The sequence below is a fragment of the Zosterops lateralis genome, assembly GCF_965231275.1.
Source record: "Zosterops lateralis genome assembly, chromosome: 6".
Lineage (NCBI taxonomy): Eukaryota > Metazoa > Chordata > Aves > Passeriformes > Zosteropidae > Zosterops > Zosterops lateralis.
The window spans coordinates 34,495,063-34,515,667 of record NC_139761.1 but is presented as its reverse complement, the minus strand read 5'-3'; the positions used below and the strand labels follow the sequence as shown (position 1 = coordinate 34,515,667).

Here is a 20,605-nt window from a genome sequence, read left to right as displayed (position 1 = left end):
TCCTCTGCAACCCTGGAGCATTCTCCTTCCCATGGCACCACTTTGGCAGCCCCTGCAGGGCCAGCAGCTGCACAAGAGTGATCCCTTCTCTTCATAGAAAGTGTGGGTGCCCTGATGGATGGGCCCAAGTGACAATGCTTTTCTTGTCCCAGGAGCCCTTACCTGGGGAGAAATGAGGAATCCTGACTTTGGCTCCCTGGCCTTGCAGGGCCCTCCAGGCCCAAACAGGGCAGTGAATTTTACACAAGGTAAAGTAACTGGGCAGGGCGCCAGTTCTGTTCAGCATTTATTTCTTCCAGATTTCTTCTTTCTCTGAGCCAGACTTGCAAGGCCATGCAACACTTGGCCGTGTGTCCAGCACCAACTGTTCAGGCTTCAGAGTAGTATGGGATAGCTGTGGAGAGACTTGGGAGTCTGGGAGATTTTTTAACCTTCTGTTCGGTGCCATACTCTAGTTGAGGTGTTAGGGCTGGACTTGATGATCTTGGAGGTCTCTTCCAACCTAGTCATTCTGTGATTCTGTGATACTGTGACACTGGCAATGATCTTTCTGTATTTTGTTTATACAGGAAATACTTGATACCAAAGTGCAAAGGTACTCCAGTTTTCCCTGCTGCCTTTGCCAGCAGTGGAAGAGCTGCTGCCAAGGTCTTTCCAGCCTTTGCAGAAGTCACTGAAACCTTGAGCACAGCCTTCATTTGACAGTTCTTGGGCTAAAATGATCTAGAACTTTAAAGGGCTGTGGAATTATCTAAATGGTAGATACTTCTATATCATAATTTCTATATATTCATCCAGTTCATAGAAAATACTTCTAAATATATTTCTTTGTTTATGCATTAAAACTGCCATGACCACTTTGCAGTGGGAAAGTCTGAGGAGCAGAGATGCCAGTTGTCTGGCCAGTCGGGGACAGTCATGTCAGCAGCAATCTTAAGGCAGAGCCAGGAGTGGAATAATGCTCAGTTCCCAGCCCTGTGCCTTGGCCTTCCTCAAATGAATGTGCAGCATTTCCCAGTTAGCATTAAGGAACGCTGGGGTATGTGTATGGGATGTATCATGTCTCAAAAATAGCTTTCAGGGCTAAGTAAGCAGATTCCTTACATTTTAGAAGGCAGCCTAGGCTGACAGTGCTTGTATGTCTGCATGTGCTTCCATAAAGGGCATATCTGTATGCTAATCTCTAAAGCCAGGGTGTCTTTTAGCCAGAAGTCTTCCCCACTTGTGACTGACAGCTTGACAGTGCTCTGGGGAGGGGAACTCATTCATGCTCACTATTTACTTTGTTTAGCCAGGATTATATCTTATTAAGCAACAACAAAAAAAAGATCCCATTTTAATTGTTGTTTTAATTTCTTCCTAGCAGCATAGTCCCCAGAAGAGGTGACCTTCATGCAGATACATGCCCTCTCCAGAAATGGATGGAGACAAGATAGGTCAAGGAGTGTGAAATGGCCTTCATAGCAATCTTTCATGAATACATTGCTGGTTTTAATCCAATTTATTCAGCAAGTGTCAGGGAATACAAGCTGGTCCTTGGTTGTTTGGTAGTCTTGCAGCATTGCCTAGGTGATGAGTATCTGCCTCTCTGATAGTGTTACAGGGCCTTCCCATTGCCTGCTTCAGCTCAGAAGATGCAGTGGCCAGATTACACCATGGAAATGGACTTTATCTAACTTTGATTTATAATGTGTCCAGGAGGCCACAGGCAATGTCTAGTTTCCATCTGATCCCCCCCAGTCTGAAGGACGTTGAGTAGGCAAGCAGTGCACAATGTGGGAACACAGCTCAGTGCTCCCCTTTCCCTGGGAGAAATACAAGGAGGACAGGTTATGCTTACAGTATTTTGAGCCTAAGAAATGGCCTGTCATGTGCAGGTCTGAAAGTGCTTTGCAGATCACTGCAGCTCAAGTCCTGGGATGGCCCTTCAGACATGAGGTGAGAGAGACAGACTGAGACAGACGTGGGGTGAAAGCTGAACAGTTGAGCATGGCAGGGACGTGCCCAGGGCTGCAGAGCACAGCAGTGGCAAGACCATAACCAGGAGCTGCTCAGCCCCCTTGTCTGTCATAGCTTTAAGGGTCTGAACAAAGCAGAATTAGGGCATGGAGTGATTTATCCAAGAACCTCACCTTTCTTCCTGCACCATCCAGCACCTAGTGGGGATCAGCTGTGGCTGTTGCTACAGCCCAAGCAAAAGCATAATTCATCCTCATTCCTCCCACTCAGCCTTTGATTTTACCAGACCTGTTGTCTCACCTGCTTGTACCATATTCTAACTCATCCCTGGTACCAGGAACAGGGTACCTTGGTGCAGCAGCTGGCACAGCAGCCCCAGCTTGCCTGGCCTCAGCAGCCTCTGTGTGCTCCTGCAGCATGGAGAGGTTCTTAACACTCCATGGTAGCACATATCTAGGTACCAGAGCAGACAGGGTCTAGGACCCCTTTCTGGCCTTTCTTCTCATTCCCAGGGAGGAGGTGAAGGCAGCCCAGAAGGTCCTGGCAAGCACTGTTCTTGATAGGCACAGCCAGACCTTATCAGGCTTAATTGGAGTTGACAGCAGGGAGTCCAGAGTGCAATCCACATTGAAAAGTAGGTACTGATGCAGATACAAACAGAAATCAGGCTAGTTAATAATTAAGCTGCAGCTTGGCAGCATTCACCTTGACAGACTTGACCTTCCAAATTAAAATCTCTCTCCCAACGCACAACCCCCTCCATCCTCACTCCCCCTTACTTTGTCTTTTATTTATCTCAGCCCTTGGTGGTCTTCTTTTCAGGCTTCCACAGTGGGGTCCTGTGTGACACACCTCACAGATGTCCTGTCTCTGCTTTCTGGAGGAGCCCTCCAAGACCCCAGCCCGACACCAGACTGTGTGGGAGCATGTTCCATGCTTGCTGCAGGGTTAGCAACCTCCTGCAGCTCTACAGGCAGGCTGGTGCACCCTGTGCTGGCTGAAGTACTTCCCTAAAATGCAAGAGCATTGGGATTGTTCTCTGCCACTGGGTTGTTGCAAGAGTTTATTCCCTCTCAGCTGTTGGGTCAGTACACACAGGCTCAGCTCAGCCCTCAGCATCCCATTGAAACAGGCAGACCCACCAGGCCTGGAGCAGGCTTAGGATGGGATCATGTGTCCTAAACAGTAGGTGGGCAGAATTGGTGGAATTATGTAGGTGCTTCATATCGCTCTTTGAAGGTGCTTAGCTGCCCGCCTTAACTTTATGGCAAGTATAGGTTTGGGAAAAAAAATATCAGCTGCGCTCCTAAATTTGTCCTTCCTGCCACTGCCTTAATTTCAGAGGACAGTCAGCAGCCTGGTATTTAGGACCTATGGGTCACTTGCATGAATGCATTGACCAAGAAGATCCAGCACAGTACTGACATGAAAGTCTTGTGGTTTTCTCCTATATTTGGATGAAGCCTCGGTGAAAGTAAATGGCAGCATAAATGTTTTCAAATGCACCCTTGAAATTTATTAGGTTTCTGTGCTTTGTTTTCCTGTTACAAGTTCACAAATGCATCTTAATGAGACATTAAGGAATTACCTCCTTTCTTCCTTATCCAAAAGCTTCCACTATTAGGATTTCTATGAGGTACACATTTGGACATGCTCCCTTTGCCTGTTCTGTGGTTTGCTTACAGCTGGCATTGAAAGTCTCAGCTTTGCAGTCAATCATCTGTCCCCACAGGATGCCCTTGATGTGCCTTCTTGAGTACCCATGTTCTTCTGTCTGCACCCCAGTTCACCATACACACGGCAGAGGAAGTGGCCTCCATTATTCATGTCTCCCTGGATGTGCTGTCAGTAGGCTGAAGGTCTCCAGAGCTGGTCAGCTTGTCTCTTCACTCCAAGTGCCTTACCTAGGGCTTGAAGGTGTCTCTGGTGGCACTTAGTCTGCTGGCAAGGTGCCTTCTGGAATAGCAGAACTCCCACCACCTTCACCTTGTGGGGTGTCTGGTCCCAAGCTGATGCTAGCACCCAGCCTGTAGGCTGGCAAATACTCTTGGACGTGGTTGTATTGCTTGATTTACTCTAAGAGCTGCCTGGCAAGTGATTGCCTTGCTTGTTGTATCAGTTGATGATCCACAGGTGGCTTGCAGAGACAACAAAGCCACATGCTAGAAGGTGCAAGGTTCTGTGAACACAGGCATTCCCATGCAGCCTTCCCAACAGCCCTGCACTGAGAAGAGATGCAGGAGATTTTTCTCCTCAGGGAGGGATTCACATTTTGCACTGTCCTGCCTGGTGTACATAAACCAGCATAAGCAAGATGTCAAGTTCTGGGATGACACTGTGCTGAATACCATTTCCTATGGAGATAAGAAAGTTTGCTGCACTGCATGTGCCTGCAGACCTGCCTGCAGTTCAGCCTTGCCTTGAGGCATAACATTTGTGTGAGGCTCTGTGTTCTCTTACCATGCCAAAGGCTTTTGTTAAATCAGTTAGATTGGGGACTGAAGTTTCATTGCATCCTTTCTCTTGGAGTTAAGCTGAGGAAATTCTGTCTGATATTCCCTATTTTCAGAGTATTTCCTCAGATTCTAGACATTTTCTTTCTACACTCTGCAACTTAGGCAGGAGCCTAAAGGACTACACTGCCAACTGTGACCACAGCTTTTTAGATGTAGTTATTCCAGGGAGAGTTTTAGTGGGTCAGACTGTCACCAAGTCTGGGCTTTGCAACCCTGCTGGGATGGCTGTAGTGCTTTTTCTCAGTTCTATATTATCAGCACATGTCAGCATGTACTCAGCTCATCTGCCAAGTTGGGCTTTGTGGAGTTAAGGGTGCCTTTGCCCCTGACCTTCATGTTATATGGAGCTCAGACAGAAGCAAAGTCACATCATATGTGCTGTGGCAACTGATGTGTGAGCACCTGCATTTTCATTGATGGACACATCTTCACACACTCCCAACTAGAGCAAGAGACTGGACTTTCTTGTTCTGTGTCTTAGAAAAAGAGATGTACATTACATCTGATTCCTTGTTCCAGTGAATATTAGTACCTTGAATCTTGTTCCTGATAATAATCAGTTCATGCCTCCAAGTGTAGTATAAAGCAGAACATTTTCTTATAATCATGGAATTATAGAATCATTAAGGTTGGAAAAGACCTTCAAGATCATTGAGTCTAACCTTTGACCAAACAGCACTATGTCAGTTGAACCACAGCACTAAGTGCCACATCCAGTTGTTTCTTGGTATCTTCCAGGGATGTGACTCCACCACCTTCCTGGGCAGCCCATTCCAATGCTTAACTACCCTTTAACTTAATTACAGTGAAAAGATGTACCCCCTGCATCCTCCAGCATCCTGCATTGCCCTCTTCTTCTCCAGGTGCTGTGCTCCTCTGTCTCTGTAACTTTTTTCTAAACTTATGGGTATTCCTAAATCCAGACAATGCTGCCTTGGAGCTAGGCAGTGATGGTTTTGATGTACATCATTGATTTCAAATGATAGATGCAACTTTTCTGTTTCTGTGATGGGTTATAATAATGTCACCTGCCACAGGAGTTATGTTTTATAAACTCTGAAGGTCTTGCAAGGCTTACAGTCTTTGCAGTCAATCTAGCAAGGCAGATGAAGAGAGAAGTCAGAGTTTATAAATAGATTTCACTGGGACTGCATAATTTCTGTGTGAGTTTTAGTGTGAAGTATGAGATCCACATGGGATTAATCACATCCGAGGCATTACCTGGGCATTTGTAACCTCTGCAGGAAACCTCAGGTAAAATCTGACCCACTGCTTAGCCAGAACAAGATGCTCTGACTTTGTGATACACCCTCCCAGGTTCTAAAGAGCTCTATCTCCCACTCCCAGGCTCAGCTGGGCCCTGTATTGCAGCTTGTACATCCTGACTGGTCAGGCACAGGAAAGCCAAGGGGAACTCAGCCCCTTTCTTGACATGTTGGTTTTACAGAGAGCCCATCAGCATGTCCCTGCACTTAGGCATGTGGGTGGAAGAGGAGACCTAGGACAGGACTAGGGACACTGCCAGGGAACCCTTCCATCTGGTTGGGATGCTCCTTCCCATCTGGGCAACCAGAACCCTCTTGAGACCCCTTGCTGGATTAGCTCAGTCATCAGCGAGATTGAGCCTGACACAGGGTCATCTCAGCATGCTGCTGACCCAGGTCCTGGTTTAGTTTCCTTCAGCAGAAGCTAAATGTAGAATTACAGGATGGAATATGTTGGAAGGAACCTTGGAAATCATCTGGTTTCAACCCCACTCCCATGAGACACCTTTCCCTAGGTTGCTCAAACACCACATCCAACCTGGTTCTGAACTTCCAGGGACAGGGCATTCAGGTCTTCCCTGGACAACATGTTCCAGTGTTTTAGCATCCTCACAGCATTATGAAAGGAAAAAACTACTTGTTTCATTACTTTCTTCTTGTTGATTTTTCCAATTCATGTGTGGTTTACATGTGGTTGTGACTGTGTGTGTCTGAGTGTTACATCAAGCACTGAGAGGCACAAGGAGCCAACCATGATTTCCTACTAAAAGGGAAAATAAAAGGCTCTGCCTCTTGTTCATTCAAATCAGGGAGCACATCAGGGTGTTTGTTAGAAGTGTCTTAAAGGGCACTTCTCCCAAATGGCAGAATGGTTTGGTACCTTGATCTCCCTAGAACTGTGGCAGCTGCAGGGGTGATCGAAGAGTCTGTGTCAACCAAGAGCACCAATGCAGACTGAAGAAACATTAAAGGGGTTTTTTTTTGTTAATAAATTAAAGACATGTTGCCTGTGTTCTTGGTGACTGATATTCAGAAATCTTGGTCCTTTGTTTCTGTGGTCCAACATCCCCCCAAACTGCTGTGTGAACTTAGAAAGCTGTGAGGGGGCTGCAGGAGCCCATGCTCAGGCCCTGCATACAAGCCCCCATGGTGCCCTGGAGGTGCAGGGCTGCTGCCCACAGCTTGGTGTTGGCCTTGCTTTCACAGAGGTGGCTGAGAGGAAGATGACAGTTGAAGAGGAGGAAGCCAAGAGAATTGCAGAGATGGGCAAACCAATACTCGGCGAGCACCCCAAACTGGAAGTCATCATTGAGGAGTCCTATGAGTTCAAGGTCAGTAGGTGTCCCAGGGGTCCTCCAGGAGGGGAAAGCCATGTGGCACTGTCAAGCACCCTTGGAGAGCAGAACTGAGGGGACAGCGTGTGCAGGGAAAGGGCTGTTGAGAGAGGAAAAGAAGTATGTAATGCATACTTCTAGTAAAGGGTGGGTGAAGTCTACAACAAATGTCAAAAGTAGCAGCTGCTGCTGGTTGGGGTGGGGGGAGAAAAGTAAGAAGGTCCTGCTGGAAGCAGAAGAAGCCAGGGGGCAGGAGGATGCAGGAGCAAAGCTGTCTATGATGAGGCAGGGTTGAGGAAAGAAGGAACTTTATCAGGATTAAGATGTGGCAAACAAGCTGGTTCTTGTGAGGTTTGGATCAGCCAGTCCTGGGAGAAGGTAGGCTCAACCCTAGTCATGGTGTAATCTAGCTGGTAGGAGAGTGCTTGTTACACTTCCACAAGTTTAGAAAGGGTCTGTGAGACCACAGTGCACTGCAAGATCATCCTTGCCTACTAGCAGCTGGTTTAATTGCTGTGTATCTTTATTCCCACAACAGAGCACCGTGGACAAGCTGATTAGGAAGACAAACCTGGCTTTGGTTGTAGGGACACATTCCTGGAGGGACCAGTTCATGGAGGCCATTACTGTGAGCGCAGGTGAGGGGGACATCCGAAAATCCATATGAACATCCACAGGATTCATGCAGCCTGGAGTGACAGCATCTCCCTGGTCAATGATGCTCAGCTGTGGTAACCCATCAGCAAAGCCAGTTCAAAGAACTCCTCTGCTCCAAAAATAGTGGGCTTTTGCAGGTACATTAGTGAAGAGCCCAGGAGATCCATCTTCTGGTTCAGAGCCCTCCAGAAGGCCAGTTTTCAAAGGCTGCATCAGCTGGCAGTGCTCCTGCTGCTTCGGTGATCTGATGAGCAGTGTATAGGCAGCAAAATCCCATCCTGGCTGAGATCCTGGCGAGTGCAGGTAGCTCCTACTGGGAGATGTCCTGCCATAGCCAGTAGAGTTCCTGGGAGTAGGGAGGGTTATCACATAAAGACTGGAGATGTTGCCTCCTGAGGCAGCAGCTGGTAAAGGAAAAGGCTCAGAGACCTGCCAGCTGTTGCCTGATGAGAGATCTCACTGCTTTCAGAGCCAGGGAGCTGGGGGGAAGGTATTTTAGGCACATCTATGCTGTTAATGGCAGTTGGCATCTTTCTGAACCTTTCCTTGATGGTTGGTTTGGCTTCTGCCCCAAAGGGGTGTTTTCCACCTTGCTGTAGAGGAGGCAGTGGATAGCTCAGCCTGTGCCCTGAAGCAGGAGGATCAAAAAGATCTCTCCAGATTCCCAATTCTATTACTTTCTGCTATTTTTGGCCCAAAACATCACTTGCTTTTGTAATTTCTTCATGCCACTCAACAGTGATCTCCACAGGCTGACTACCTCTTATGTCACTGCCTATGGATGGGGACAGGGCTTCCCCTCTTGTGGGTACAACACCCCTCTACATCAATCCCCATCCCTGAGGGCTCTGAGGTTGCTGGGAGACATTCTTTTTGACAAGCCTCACCCATCACTGAAGGACCTGGCGTCCCTTGAATTCACTGTCATGGCCAGCACCACACAACCTTGTCCCAGCAGAGCAGAATCCCTGGAGCCTTGGGGTGGAGGAGACAAGCACAAGCTGCCCCAATGGAATGAATGCTGGACCTCTCCTTCCATGTTGTTTGCAGCAGGTGATGAGGACGAGGACGAGTCTGGTGAGGAGCGCCTGCCGTCGTGCTTTGACTACGTGATGCACTTCCTGACAGTGTTCTGGAAGGTGCTGTTTGCCTGTGTGCCCCCCACTGAGTACTGCAATGGCTGGGCCTGCTTCGTGGTCTCCATCCTCATCATTGGCATGCTCACGGCCGTCATCGGGGACCTCGCCTCCCACTTCGGCTGCACCATCGGCCTCAAGGACTCAGTGACCGCCGTCATCTTCGTCGCCTTTGGCACTTCTGTACCAGGTGGGGTGGCCGTGGGGAGGGGACGGGGTGGGAGGTATGGCCTCTGGAGATGCTCCTCATTTCAGGGGAGAAGCTCTGTCATGGCATGGGGTTCAGGCTGGGAAGGTTGTCCTCAAAGCCCTGTCCCCAGGCAAGGTCTGCCACCCTGCTTTGTGGCAGCATGGGATCTCTGAATCTGGGAGGGGATTGTGCACCTCTTGGTCCATGTCCTGACCTGGTTGGGGCCACACCTGAGCCTCCCTTGCCCCCAGACATGAAGGATTGTCTGTTTCTCCTGTTGGACTCCCAGTGATTTCTCCTTCCCTCCTCCCTCAACCCCAGACACCTTCGCCAGCAAAGCCGCAGCCATCCAGGACATGTATGCTGACGCCTCCATCACCAATGTCACAGGCAGCAACGCTGTCAACGTCTTCCTGGGCATCGGGCTGGCATGGTCAGTGGCAGCAATCTACTGGGCGTCACAGGGGCAGGAGTTCCAGGTGTCAGCAGGCACCCTGGCATTCTCCGTCACCCTCTTCACCATCTTCGCCTTCATCTGCATCAGCGTCCTCCTCTACCGCCGGCGACCCCACCTTGGCGGGGAGCTGGGCGGCCCCCGGGGCTGCAAATTGGCCACGACATTGCTCTTCGTCAGCCTCTGGCTGCTCTACATCCTCTTCGCCACCCTGGAGGCCTATTGCTACATCAAGGGGTTTTAGGCGGTGGAGGGACGGTGCTGCCGGGGGAGGAGCCGCCTCCTCTGTTACCTCACCGGACACCAGTCCTGGGATGGCGGATTCACCGGAGGGTACGGCTGTCTGTCAGGGGCTGCCGCTGCCCAGACGGACGGACAGCTGCGTGCCACAAGGGCAAAACCATCACAGAGTGAAAAAAACAAAGAGACAAAACCTATCCAAAAATGGTACGAAAGAAAGCAACAATGACAAATGTCGAAATAAAACACAATAAACCCAGGCACTGACCCTATTCAGTGAAATTATGAAGTTTCAACCATCTCCAAAGGCCACCTCTCCCACAGGGAGTCATCTCCTTTCCTGCCGAGCACCCCTCCACTGTAAGGAGATGTTTCCTTGTTTTTACTAGTTGAGAATTGCAGAAGTCTGGTTCAGGAATTTGTGGGATTTTTTTCTTTTTTTTTTTCTGTTTGCTTGGGTTTTTTTTTGTTCTGGGGAGCACGCTGATTCTTTTTTTTTTCTTTTTTACTCCTTAATCTGAAAAATGTTAAAAAGTTAAACTTAAAGCTTCAAGCTGCCATCAGTGCTGGAATTGAATATGTGTATTTCTGAAGCCACAAAAGACTGTGACACAGTCAAAAAACTTTTTCACTGTTATCCGTTTCCTCCCCTGCCACCTTCCATTTCTTTCTTTTTTAAGAACATCACAAGACTGATATATTTTTAATACAAACACAGACACACAGTCACACATATTTAGTGACAAAAGCTGGAGCATGTAGCATCTCAATCACCTGCCTGGGCTAAGGAAAAAAGAAGGAAAAAAACCCCTGACCCTCTAATACAATATGTGTCATGTATATTTTGACTATGACATTTCTCTTTGTATAATTAACTTTGAGCTCGTGGTACTGCAGGGAGAGAAAATTATGTTAAATTACATCTGTTAAAGAAATAAAACATCCTGCCCTGGGAGGAGCAAGGGGGACAGGGAAAGCAGCACAGGCTCCTTGGGATGGTGGTGGTGGCAGGTTTGCTGCGTGGTCCTCCTGCTCAGAGGTGGAAATGAATTCAGGAAAACCTGGATATCGTGCCCATATGTTCCCAGCACCATCCCACCCAGAGCTGTGGTGTGGCTGCCCTTCCATTCCGTCGCTACCCCATTTTTCACAGCACCCACACCTCGCTGGTGGTCTCCAGGCCATTGACAGGTACGGGCTTAAAAACTGCCACCCACGTCAGGACTCCTACATCATCTCAAGTACCTTTTAGGAACACCAGACAGACAAAAAAAAAGCATCATTTTAATTTGAAATGCATTTCTTTTTAAGGATAAAGAAGAAAAAACCCCACCACTATGAGAGTATGTCATGAGTTACATCAACAGCTGCAAATTGAAATGTTGGGTTGGTAATAAAATAAATAAAAATTATACCTATGTCTATATAAACAGTGCTATCTAGAAATATATTTCTTAATGAGAGCCCTGAAAGAGATTGTTAAAATCCTACTCTTTGTGAAGTGTTTTTGAGATGAAGATAATTTATTTTATCATGAAACAGGTGCTGTAAAAGGGAACCATTTTAATCAAGTTCCCTAAAATAAGCTAAACTTTGGGAGGCAGCAAGTAAGAGAGGGGCTGCCAAAAGTACATTTCTGCTTGCTGTAGTGCTTCTGGCTGCCCCAGGAGGCAGGGAGGAGATGCCCGTGGGTTAGGGAAAAAGCAATGGGAACAAAATTGTCATGGACAAAAAGAAATGTAACATTATAGCAGATGACTAGATGGGGCAAGGATGGTTCTTAAAACACAGATGCAGTATTTATTTTCATACAAAATATTTATCAGATATCTATACATAAATGTGTATACATGAGGCAGAGAAGAGGGATCCTTCTCAGATGAGCAGCCAGAGCTTTGTTGCTGGGGGCCCACAATGAGTGAAAGCCATTGGATTTGAAGCTAAAAAGCATCCAACACCTTGCATCCAAAAGATGGGCAAGAGACCCCAATGCCAGGCTCCCACTGAGCTCACTGGTCCTTCTGGCTCCAGTAGTGCCAGCAGCCACCAAGACCAGCTGCTGCCACTGCTACCCAGCCCATCCACCCAAGAGCTCCTATGTGTGACACAAAAAGAAAAATTACAAGAATCTCCAAATGTTCTTTGTGGGGGTTTAAAGTGCAGCTCTCAAGGGGAGATTGTTGTTGTTGTTGCTGGTTTTAATTGGGACGTACAGAGTCTGTTGAGCTTTTATTTTACCTGTGCCAGCGTAGCCATCCCTGGCTAAAGCCCAGCCTGGGGCGCTGCTGTGCTCTTCTTTTGTGCTTGTGCTGTATCCACCATGTGCTTTTCATCCACTTCCTTCTCCAGCTGACAGCAGGGAAGGGGTATAGGGGTAGGACTGGCTGCCATGAGGGAACTGTATGGGGCCCCTGGTGCCCTCCATGCAGAAGGACGATCTGCACCAGGCTGACATCTGTGGCATGTTCCTTTTAATTATTTTTTTTACTCCATTAAAAAATATGCAAGCTAAAAAAAACCACAACAGGTTTGGTGCCTTTGGGAATTTTTTGTGTGGCTTTTTTTTTTTTTTTTTTAAGCTGTTGTTTTATTTAAGGTCTAGCTATCTGCTTGCTTCTGTTTTCCTTGGGGCAGCTGCCTGCACTTGGTTGCAATGGCTCTGGCTGGTTTGCTCCCCCACCTCACTGCTCCAGCCCTCTGGTTTGGTACTGCTGGGAGGACTTTGCAGCCCTTGCCCCTGTCTAGCTGGCAGAGAGGAGGTTTTGCTGCTGTTTTTGTTGCTGATGATCTTTCCCCTTTGTTTCTCCCATCAACTTCCCATGGCAGCCTGCAATAACAGGTGCTGGCCCCTCCCAGCAGTCCTTGTGCTTTGGGCTGCACATCTTCCCTAGTGAAGGGTGTCCTAGTGATGCTGCACTGCATGGGTGCTGGTCAAAAATCAGCCTTTGGGTGAAGAAGAGTTTTGCTGAGACACTAACCTGTCCCCCAAAAGCTCTCCAGGAACTGTGTCCCAGTTTTGGCCAGTACCATGCTGCCTTCTCACCCAGTATCATCACTGACTAATTTATTCCACTTGTATTTGGACACCTGACCCTCAAAATGACCTTTACACTGGCCCTTGAGCTAGAACTGTTCCTACCTGCCCTCTGAAGCATTAGGGCAGCTGGTATGGCCCATAACCCCAGTCTTCTATCTTTGCCTGACAGCATGGGGCCCACGTATGAGGTTCCAGGGGAGACTGGGGCTTGGGCTCCTCACAGTGCAATGCAAAAGGACCAAGTGGGGTGGAAGAATTCCCGGTTGCGCGCTCGTGCAGTAGAAACGGCAGTCTTGGCAGAACAGACATGGCAAGGCTGCCCTTGACAGCCAGAGCTTGGCAAAGCCACAATGATACCACTGTCCTACTGGGTACTGTACACTCCCACACTCTTCCACAGGCATGTGGGGTCATTTCCCACCTCTTGTCCCGCTGGACAGCTCCTGCCCAAAGAGAGTACACCTGCTTCTGACCTAAGGGGATACACAAGTTCCAGCTCTGGCTCTGGTTCATTTGACTCCAGTGATGGGACCAAGAGAGGTTTTGGGGGAGTGTTGGTGTGGGAACATAGATGGAGATGGTGCTGAAGGCAATCTTGCTTCTGATATATTGCAGCTGTGTTAATTATCCAGGAGTGGGAACAGCCCTGCCCTCCCAGCTATGGGTGTGATAAAGAGTGAATTAGCTGGTAGAGTGTCAGCTGGAGTCTGCTGGCTGTGCTGGTAGGAGGAAGGGACAGGACGGGATGGGACATTGTGTGAGGAACAGGAAGGGTCAGATGCCTCACAAGGGACAGACAGGGTTAGGTGGCCATGCTAGGGACAGGAAGGATTGAGCTGGAACTGCAGAAAGAACAGAGAAGGAGGAGAGAAAGAGTCAGAGCTGTGTGGAGCTGCCCATGGAAGACTACATAGAAAAGGTATGAAAGACTTCTAGATAATAAGGTGCTGATGATTGAAGCCTTCTGAAGTTTTACCAAAGCACTCTGAGTGTCATGGCTGTCCCTACTATGACATGTTGGGGCCCTTTGGGGCTGGATTGCTGCCACTGCTGCACAGAAGTATCCTGCTCCCCACAGGTTCTGAGGCTTAGATCCAGAACCAAAAGGGGCCAAGCCAGAGAAAGCTGGAATGAGTAAGAGGAGTGTGTAAGCATCAGTAATCTGTTGTGGTACAATACAGTGAGAAGTGGAAGTGTTTGTTAGAGACATTGAGCAAAGCTTCTAAGTTAGGAAGGAGGCAATTGCAGCATGTGGATTAGGCTTTGTCACCTTTCTGGCAATTACTGTGGTGTTGGTGTGATCAGGACTCTTATGGACAAGCTCAAACAAACCACAAAAATGTTTTGTGATGCGTTTTTCCTCTGGTTTCTGTGTCTGGGGCTGCTGGACTGGTTTGTGAGTCAGTTGTCCCTGGCATGGAAGCTCCCCTCCACTACTCTCCATCCCCAAGTACCAACAAGATATCTCTTCATAGCACCAGCTGCAAGGAGAAGCCCCCGTTCAGCTCCATGTGGCTCTTCAGGCTTCAGCTGCTTTAGTGGGATGATGCCTACCTGCATGTCTCCACCAGCATAGCCCTTTACTTTGGAAAAACATTTTGGAGGACACCCAGTATTGTTGTACCTGGACACTGGTGCGATAAACTGGAGGAGAACAAAGGTGCCTCTAGTTTACCTCATCCACCTCTTGACAGCACAATAGGACACAGGTATAGATCTAGATGGTAACAGAAGGGCATCCAAGAGATCTGGTCATGCTTGAATATGTCCTCAGTGTAGGAGCCAGCCTGCACAAATGGGAGCTGCAGTTGCTCAGCCCTGGTCACAAGCTGGAAAGCACTTGTCACCAAGAATAACCTTTGGAGTATTAGACGGAAAAAATGTTTTTAATGACGTTGTCACCCGTGTGCATGTGCCAGCAGCAGCCAGCTTGCTAATGATGGAGCTGTGTGTGCCAGTGCCACTTAGCACCCAGCAGAGCACACAGTGCTCCCAATCTGCCTCTGTCCCAGGAGGGGATTAAGTACCTCCTGGTATTTAAATGAGTAATTTAAAATAGATTGATAATTAACACCATGAGTAGATTTATCCCTCCTCCCTGCCTTCCCTTCATGCAGGAGGTTTGGGCTTTGCCCAGAGGTAGGTGGCAGGGACAGACCAGCCCCAAGGCCCCCAGGGCATCCCTGCAGGTGGCTGGTGGGATTTGCTCATACTTTGGCATCACTGCCAACAGCAGATACCCTTGCTGCCTTTTCCACACTGCACTTACCCACATGTAGCCTTGGGTGATAGTTTGAGCTTAGACATGGAGTCTAAAGGCATGATGTGAGGTGGATGAGCTCAGCAGATGCTCCCACTGCATTTAAATGTAAGCACTCACCTATGTCCCAGGTTGTACCATTGCTGTTGCCATGTAAATGGCAAGCTCAGTGGGAGCTGTGGCTAAAAGAATAATCGTGACCCACCTAGTACTCATTCCTGGGCATGCACTCAGAATTTGGCCCAGTTTCAAGAATGCAATAAAAAACTTCACAGGTCTAGGAAGTACTTTGAAAAACGTGTGAAATTTGGGTGAATTAAGGAAATAAACTCTTCAAACAAAGATATATTTTTTTTTAGGGTGAAAGTTGTGATGTTACGAATACCTTCCCAGGAAGATGCCTCTAATGTTGAAAAAAATAAGCTAAATAACCTTCCATTACAGAAACACTGGTCCCATTCCATGGGAATTATGAGTCCAACCTAGGTGCATGAAAAAGCTGTAGGGGGAATAACAACACAAAAGCTCCAAAGGTATTCTCAGAAAGTCCCCGTGGCACATCCTTGGCACTAAGGATGTACATATTGTACAGAGCACCTTTGTATCTCTATTAACACAAGGAGTGCCCAAATAAGCTCTTAAAACTACCAAAAGAGATTTGTCTCCTCTTCTTATGGAGCATCGTGGGCAGAAACTAAAAGCAAAGCCAAGTGTGGAGTTTCCGTTGGCATCGCTAATTTTTTTCCTTCTTGTTTTATTGACAAGGGCATAGAAAACAGCTCATTGCTATCCTTATGGTAAAAGGATTTTGTATGTGGCACAGTCCTTCAGGTTCTCCACTTCCTCTTTTTCCAGCCTCCAAGAAACCATTTCTACAGGACTGCTGCCCAGTGGGTCTCACTTTGTGTTTGCTCATTCTCACAGCTGCCTCATGGCAGATCATCCCATGCCTCTGCTGAAACTCAGCCTGTTGACTGGGATTGGTTCTTCAAATTATCAACCGTTCACGTGCTACCCTCTATAGGTGCTGATAGACACCTTCCCCAGGTCCCCCAGTACCCCACCCCATGTTGGGTATCACCAGGAAAATTTATAGCAAAGCAATTTCCAAAAGTTACTAGTGAAAATACAGAGTAGATCTGGCCTATGGGCCATCACTGGGAAGATTTCCCCAGAAAGCTCTCTGACTTTGACACTGAATTCAATGTATTGTGAATCTAAATAGGCTGTGGTTCCTCGGTTTGCTTTGAGAATGTGTTCTGGGACAGTGCCAGAAGCCTCTCCAAAGTCAAGACATATCACATCCAGCGCTGTTCCCCCCTAGCCACGAGGCAAGTTATCCTGTCAAAGAATGGAATCAAATTACTTTGAAGTGATTTGTCCTTAGTGAAACCTCAACAAACCCATTCCTGCCATTTATTTACAAATTTATAAATCTTTAAAGGATTGGAGGATAACTGGTCAGTAGCTTGCCTCTTTAGGTTTTCACAGAGAGATATCAGACCTGTAATTCTCTAGGTTCTCCTTCATCACCAGTTAGGTGATGCTGCTGTGCTCTCTTTAAGTCCCCTAGCAGCTCACGTGTAGTCTCCAATGCTCCAACACCCATCCCACATTTCATATTTTTTTCTTCTCATGCTTCAGACTGTTGAAGAGCTCTTGATCCATCCACTTTATTGATCTCTACTTACACTCCCTTCATTTCTCTTGCAGCAGGATATTTTCTTATTTGGACTATGACTCCTTTTATTAGTGCCCAGATCTCTTTTATCATTTAGGACATCTCTTCTCAGCTCCTGCCTATGAGTTTTCTGAATTCATTTATATTTGATGTTTTGGTTTTTTGGAGTCTAAGTACTTTGAGATTAACTCATTTTACAAAGGACTGGTACCCAAGTGCATGTTGAGGAGAAAAAGCTTGCAGTAGACATCTCAACTCTTGCATTAGAACCCAGTGCAGAAGGCAAGGGTAATGCAGGTTCTTGCTAATAGATCCCTTGGGGCGAACTGGAGTGAAATGACACTGAATGAGTGGTGTTGGTAAATATACACGTATAGGGTTTATTGTAGAACCATTTGGTTGCACTGTAAAACAGCCATTTTTGTTATTGTTATGTATAATAACATGGCAATACAAAAGGATAAAAATACCACTTAAGAAAATGGGTAAGAAAGACAAGGAAAGGATAAGAGTAGAAAGGTCACCTCACAATGAGCCTTGGTTGTTGCAATTTTCATGTCTCTTGGTCAAAGTGATGGTTTCAGACTGGATCCATCGTGTGGTGGGGAGAAATCCCCAAAACACAACATCTGGTGGGTTTGTATTCACTCTGGTTCAGGTAGGAACAACCAGGTACTTCCCCTGGGGCAGGGAGTTTCAGCTGGATGATGTAATGTTGTGGATCAGTTCAGGAATCTTTGACACCTTCTAAGACAATATAGCTGCTAATAAGACAATACAGCTGCCAGTAACATGAGGGATTTGAGTCTATTATGGCCCATCAGCAGAGATGAAAACCTTCAGGCTATGTCTGAATGTCCTGGTACTTCCCCAGCTGGGGAGTTACCACAGCTGAATTCATTTGAGTAAGGACAAAGAGACAGTACCCTCCTCACAGGGTTTGCCTCTTTCCTTATCAGAAAAGAGCTGACACAGTATCTGGCTGAAGAGAGAGAGCTATTTCTGAAGTGACTTGGATGTTCCCACTCTGAGCTGGCAGGTTGTCTCAGGGGAAGTTGTATGAAGGTGGCTGAGGCTGGACTGCTTAGCTGCAGCTTGACCCATGAATGCTGGAGCCATCAGCATTCCAGTCTCTCTTCCAGTATCACTGGTGAACACAGTTTTCTCCCCAGACCTGGGATGACTGGACAATAGCATCCTTTTTATCTTAAGTTCCTGTCACAGTCCAAATTCCAGTTAGCAGGCATATTTGGAGAGGGGTGAATTTCCGTGGTCACAGAAGGACAATGAGGTTTCTTTGCAGTCTCCTAGAGTGGGCAAAAGTCCTCTGATAATTTTTGCAATCTTAAAGCCATTAACTTGAAACAATTTTAACAGCTCCAGAGATGCAAAAATTAACTTTCATGTTGGGCTGCAGGTGAACAAATCCAACCTCATCCACCTTCATACAGCTTTCTCTGAGACAACCTGCCAGCTCAGAGTGGGAACATCCAAGTCACTTCAAAAATAGCTCTCTCTCTCTCTTCAGCCAGATGCTGTGTCAGCTCTTTTCTGACATGGTGAAGCCAGCAGGAATTACTTCAGTGTTCCTAGCCAAAATCATGACTGAGGGAGATAGCAGTGGCACTTAGTGCTATGCAAGGCCAGACCTGTGCTGCAAAATGGGACACTGGACACTCAAACTGCAGTTTTTAAGTGCTTGAAGCACAGCATAGAGATGCTACAGAAAAACTTGTTTCACCGGAGTCATTTGTTCTCACACCATAAAGCAATGAGTTAAGGATCTGTTTTGTACTGGGACTGAATTTACTTTAATAAGGTGAGCTGAATTAATCTACTTCAGCCTCCTAGATCTTGCACCAAGAAACTACTCTGAAGTCCAAACTAGAGCCACCTAGTTATAAGTTGTATGCAGGAGACTATGCTGGCACCAGAGAGGCAAGGTGTGAAAATCTCAGTCTCCACTGGAGCCACAAAGAGTTGCCCCCCTGTGGCCTGGTGTACACCCTGTGCCTGCAGCACAGTGCAGGTCTAGCTCAGCTGGGGGCAGAGAGCCACCCACCACCACTGCCTGGGCTGTGGGTGTGGGCTGGCTGAGCACACAGTGAGTCTGTGGTTCCTCTTCCTCAGCTGAAGACCTCAGCCTAGTCCCCATGTGCTGAAAGAAAACATAATGTGAAATAAATGCTCATTTATGCTTTTGCAGGAGATGCAGATATAGGTTTGTGCTACAACACATAGCGTAGAGTTTGTGGTGTTTTCTGAAAGAAAGCTAGACAACTTCTGGAGTGCATAGGCAAGGCTCCTTTGAAAAACAAAACTCACCATTAAAATCAGTTAGAAGGCCCTCAGCAGAATTACAGAAAGCATAATTGCTTCCCAAAGTTGCCAGTTTTGGGTTTTCTGGCAAACACTCCATACAAAACACTCACTGTTAAGACTCCTGATTCCTAAGCTGGCTTTTTTAAAACCCATTTCCTATTCAAGGTGTTTTCCAAAGTAAGGAGCATCAACTTCTGCACATCATTCTGTCCAATTTAATACCAGCTTTTGAACAGTTTCCAAGGTATTTTGCCTGAAATGGCTTGTAAGGGCTGGCTGCTGAGAAGTCAGAAGGTCAGCATTCTGCATGTCGATTGTGTTAGTTGTGTTACAGATAAGAGGAAAAAATGGGAGGAGGCAGGGAATGGCAGTATCACTGTTGGAAGCAGAGGCAGAAGCAAGCCCTTTCATGTCCTTTTGACTTGCTTACAGAATGGCAGCACTGCCAGGGAAAGGGTGAAGGTGTCTTGGGGTACATGTCGACTCCAGAACTAGGAGTATGGTCAAGGAATTTGTCTTTTCTTTTTCAAAATACCCTTTTCCTGGTTTTAGTTAAGTTTTGCCAAACCCCAGAGATAACAACTACTGGTCTTCCCTTAACCCAATAACTTGTTACCCTTTGTAATACAAGGAAATTCACTTGGTTTGCTAGTTCATTCTTGACAGATGCACAATGGCTGTCACACCTCTGCATTTCCTTCTTTTATTGTTGAATTTGTACCTAAAGGCTTAGCAAAGCCCTCTCTGACCACCTACAAACGTCCAGCCTGTGACCACCACACAAGCAAGAACCCCTCCCCTGGGACTGCAATTGCCTTGCCTTCCATGTGCAATGAATGAGCTGGCTCCTTATTCATTGCAAGAGATTTACATGTGATCAAGTGAAATTACAGTGATGACAAAGCTGATCAAATGCACTTGAAGGGATCAGTGTGTGGCCACCTCTGCCATGGACCTGGCGTTGCAACTTCTGATGAATGCCACTTCCTTGTAGCCTAGAACAACCTGTTTTACATCAGCAGCAGCTTTCCAGCATGGCTTGTTCCTTAAGATCTTTGAGGATTAAAAGGTTTTGGACAACAGCTAGAAGATACTATTTCAGGCTGCCATGGAGTGAGGCATGACCTGCAAAGTCTGAAGGCTTCCATGTGAAAGGGAGGTGTGAGGACACGCACGGTGCAGTGCCCATCTCCTACCTGTGCTGTGGGGAGATTGTGCTACAAGATCCCATGCCCCACCTTCTACAGTCATTGTACACTCCTGCTGAAGCTTCACAGCCTTTCTAAGCAGGCTGGGCAGATTCAGACAACATCAAACCAGACATGCACTCTGGAGCTTGTCTTAATTCAGCCTGGAGGCTTACACATGGGAGAAACATCACAGACCTCCAAAGCCAACCACAGACTGACACCTGACTCTGCATGGAGGAAAGTCCCAATCCATCTCCTACAGCACTGCAGGAATAACTGGAACTCAAGATTCAGTAAGTAATCACCACAAGACACTGGAGCAAAAGTTATCTATTTTATTACAAAACTGAAACCAAACAGATGC

At 47.1% G+C, this 20,605-nt stretch overlaps 1 protein-coding gene across 5 annotated transcripts in view; it reads left to right on the top strand.

Annotated features, from left to right (window-relative positions):
• Nucleotides 1-12,436, top strand: part of SLC8A3 (solute carrier family 8 member A3) — a gene marked incomplete at its 5' end in the record, with an annotated part of 89,404 nt that extends 76,968 nt beyond the window's left edge. For 3 of the 5 annotated variants that reach the window (XM_083864019.1, XM_083864016.1, XM_083864015.1), the window contains 4 exons: nucleotides 6,947-7,071; nucleotides 7,613-7,712; nucleotides 8,782-9,057; nucleotides 9,379-12,436. In XM_083864019.1, the coding sequence (XP_083720145.1) occupies nucleotides 6,947-7,071; nucleotides 7,613-7,712; nucleotides 8,782-9,057; nucleotides 9,379-9,755 (878 nt within the window). In that variant the 3' untranslated portion in view covers nucleotides 9,756-12,436. The remainder of the gene's footprint in view (nucleotides 1-6,946; nucleotides 7,072-7,612; nucleotides 7,713-8,781; nucleotides 9,058-9,378) is intronic. The other 2 variants (XM_083864018.1, XM_083864017.1) reach the window with 1 other exon arrangement.
• Nucleotides 12,437-20,605: the final 8,169 nt, after the last annotated feature.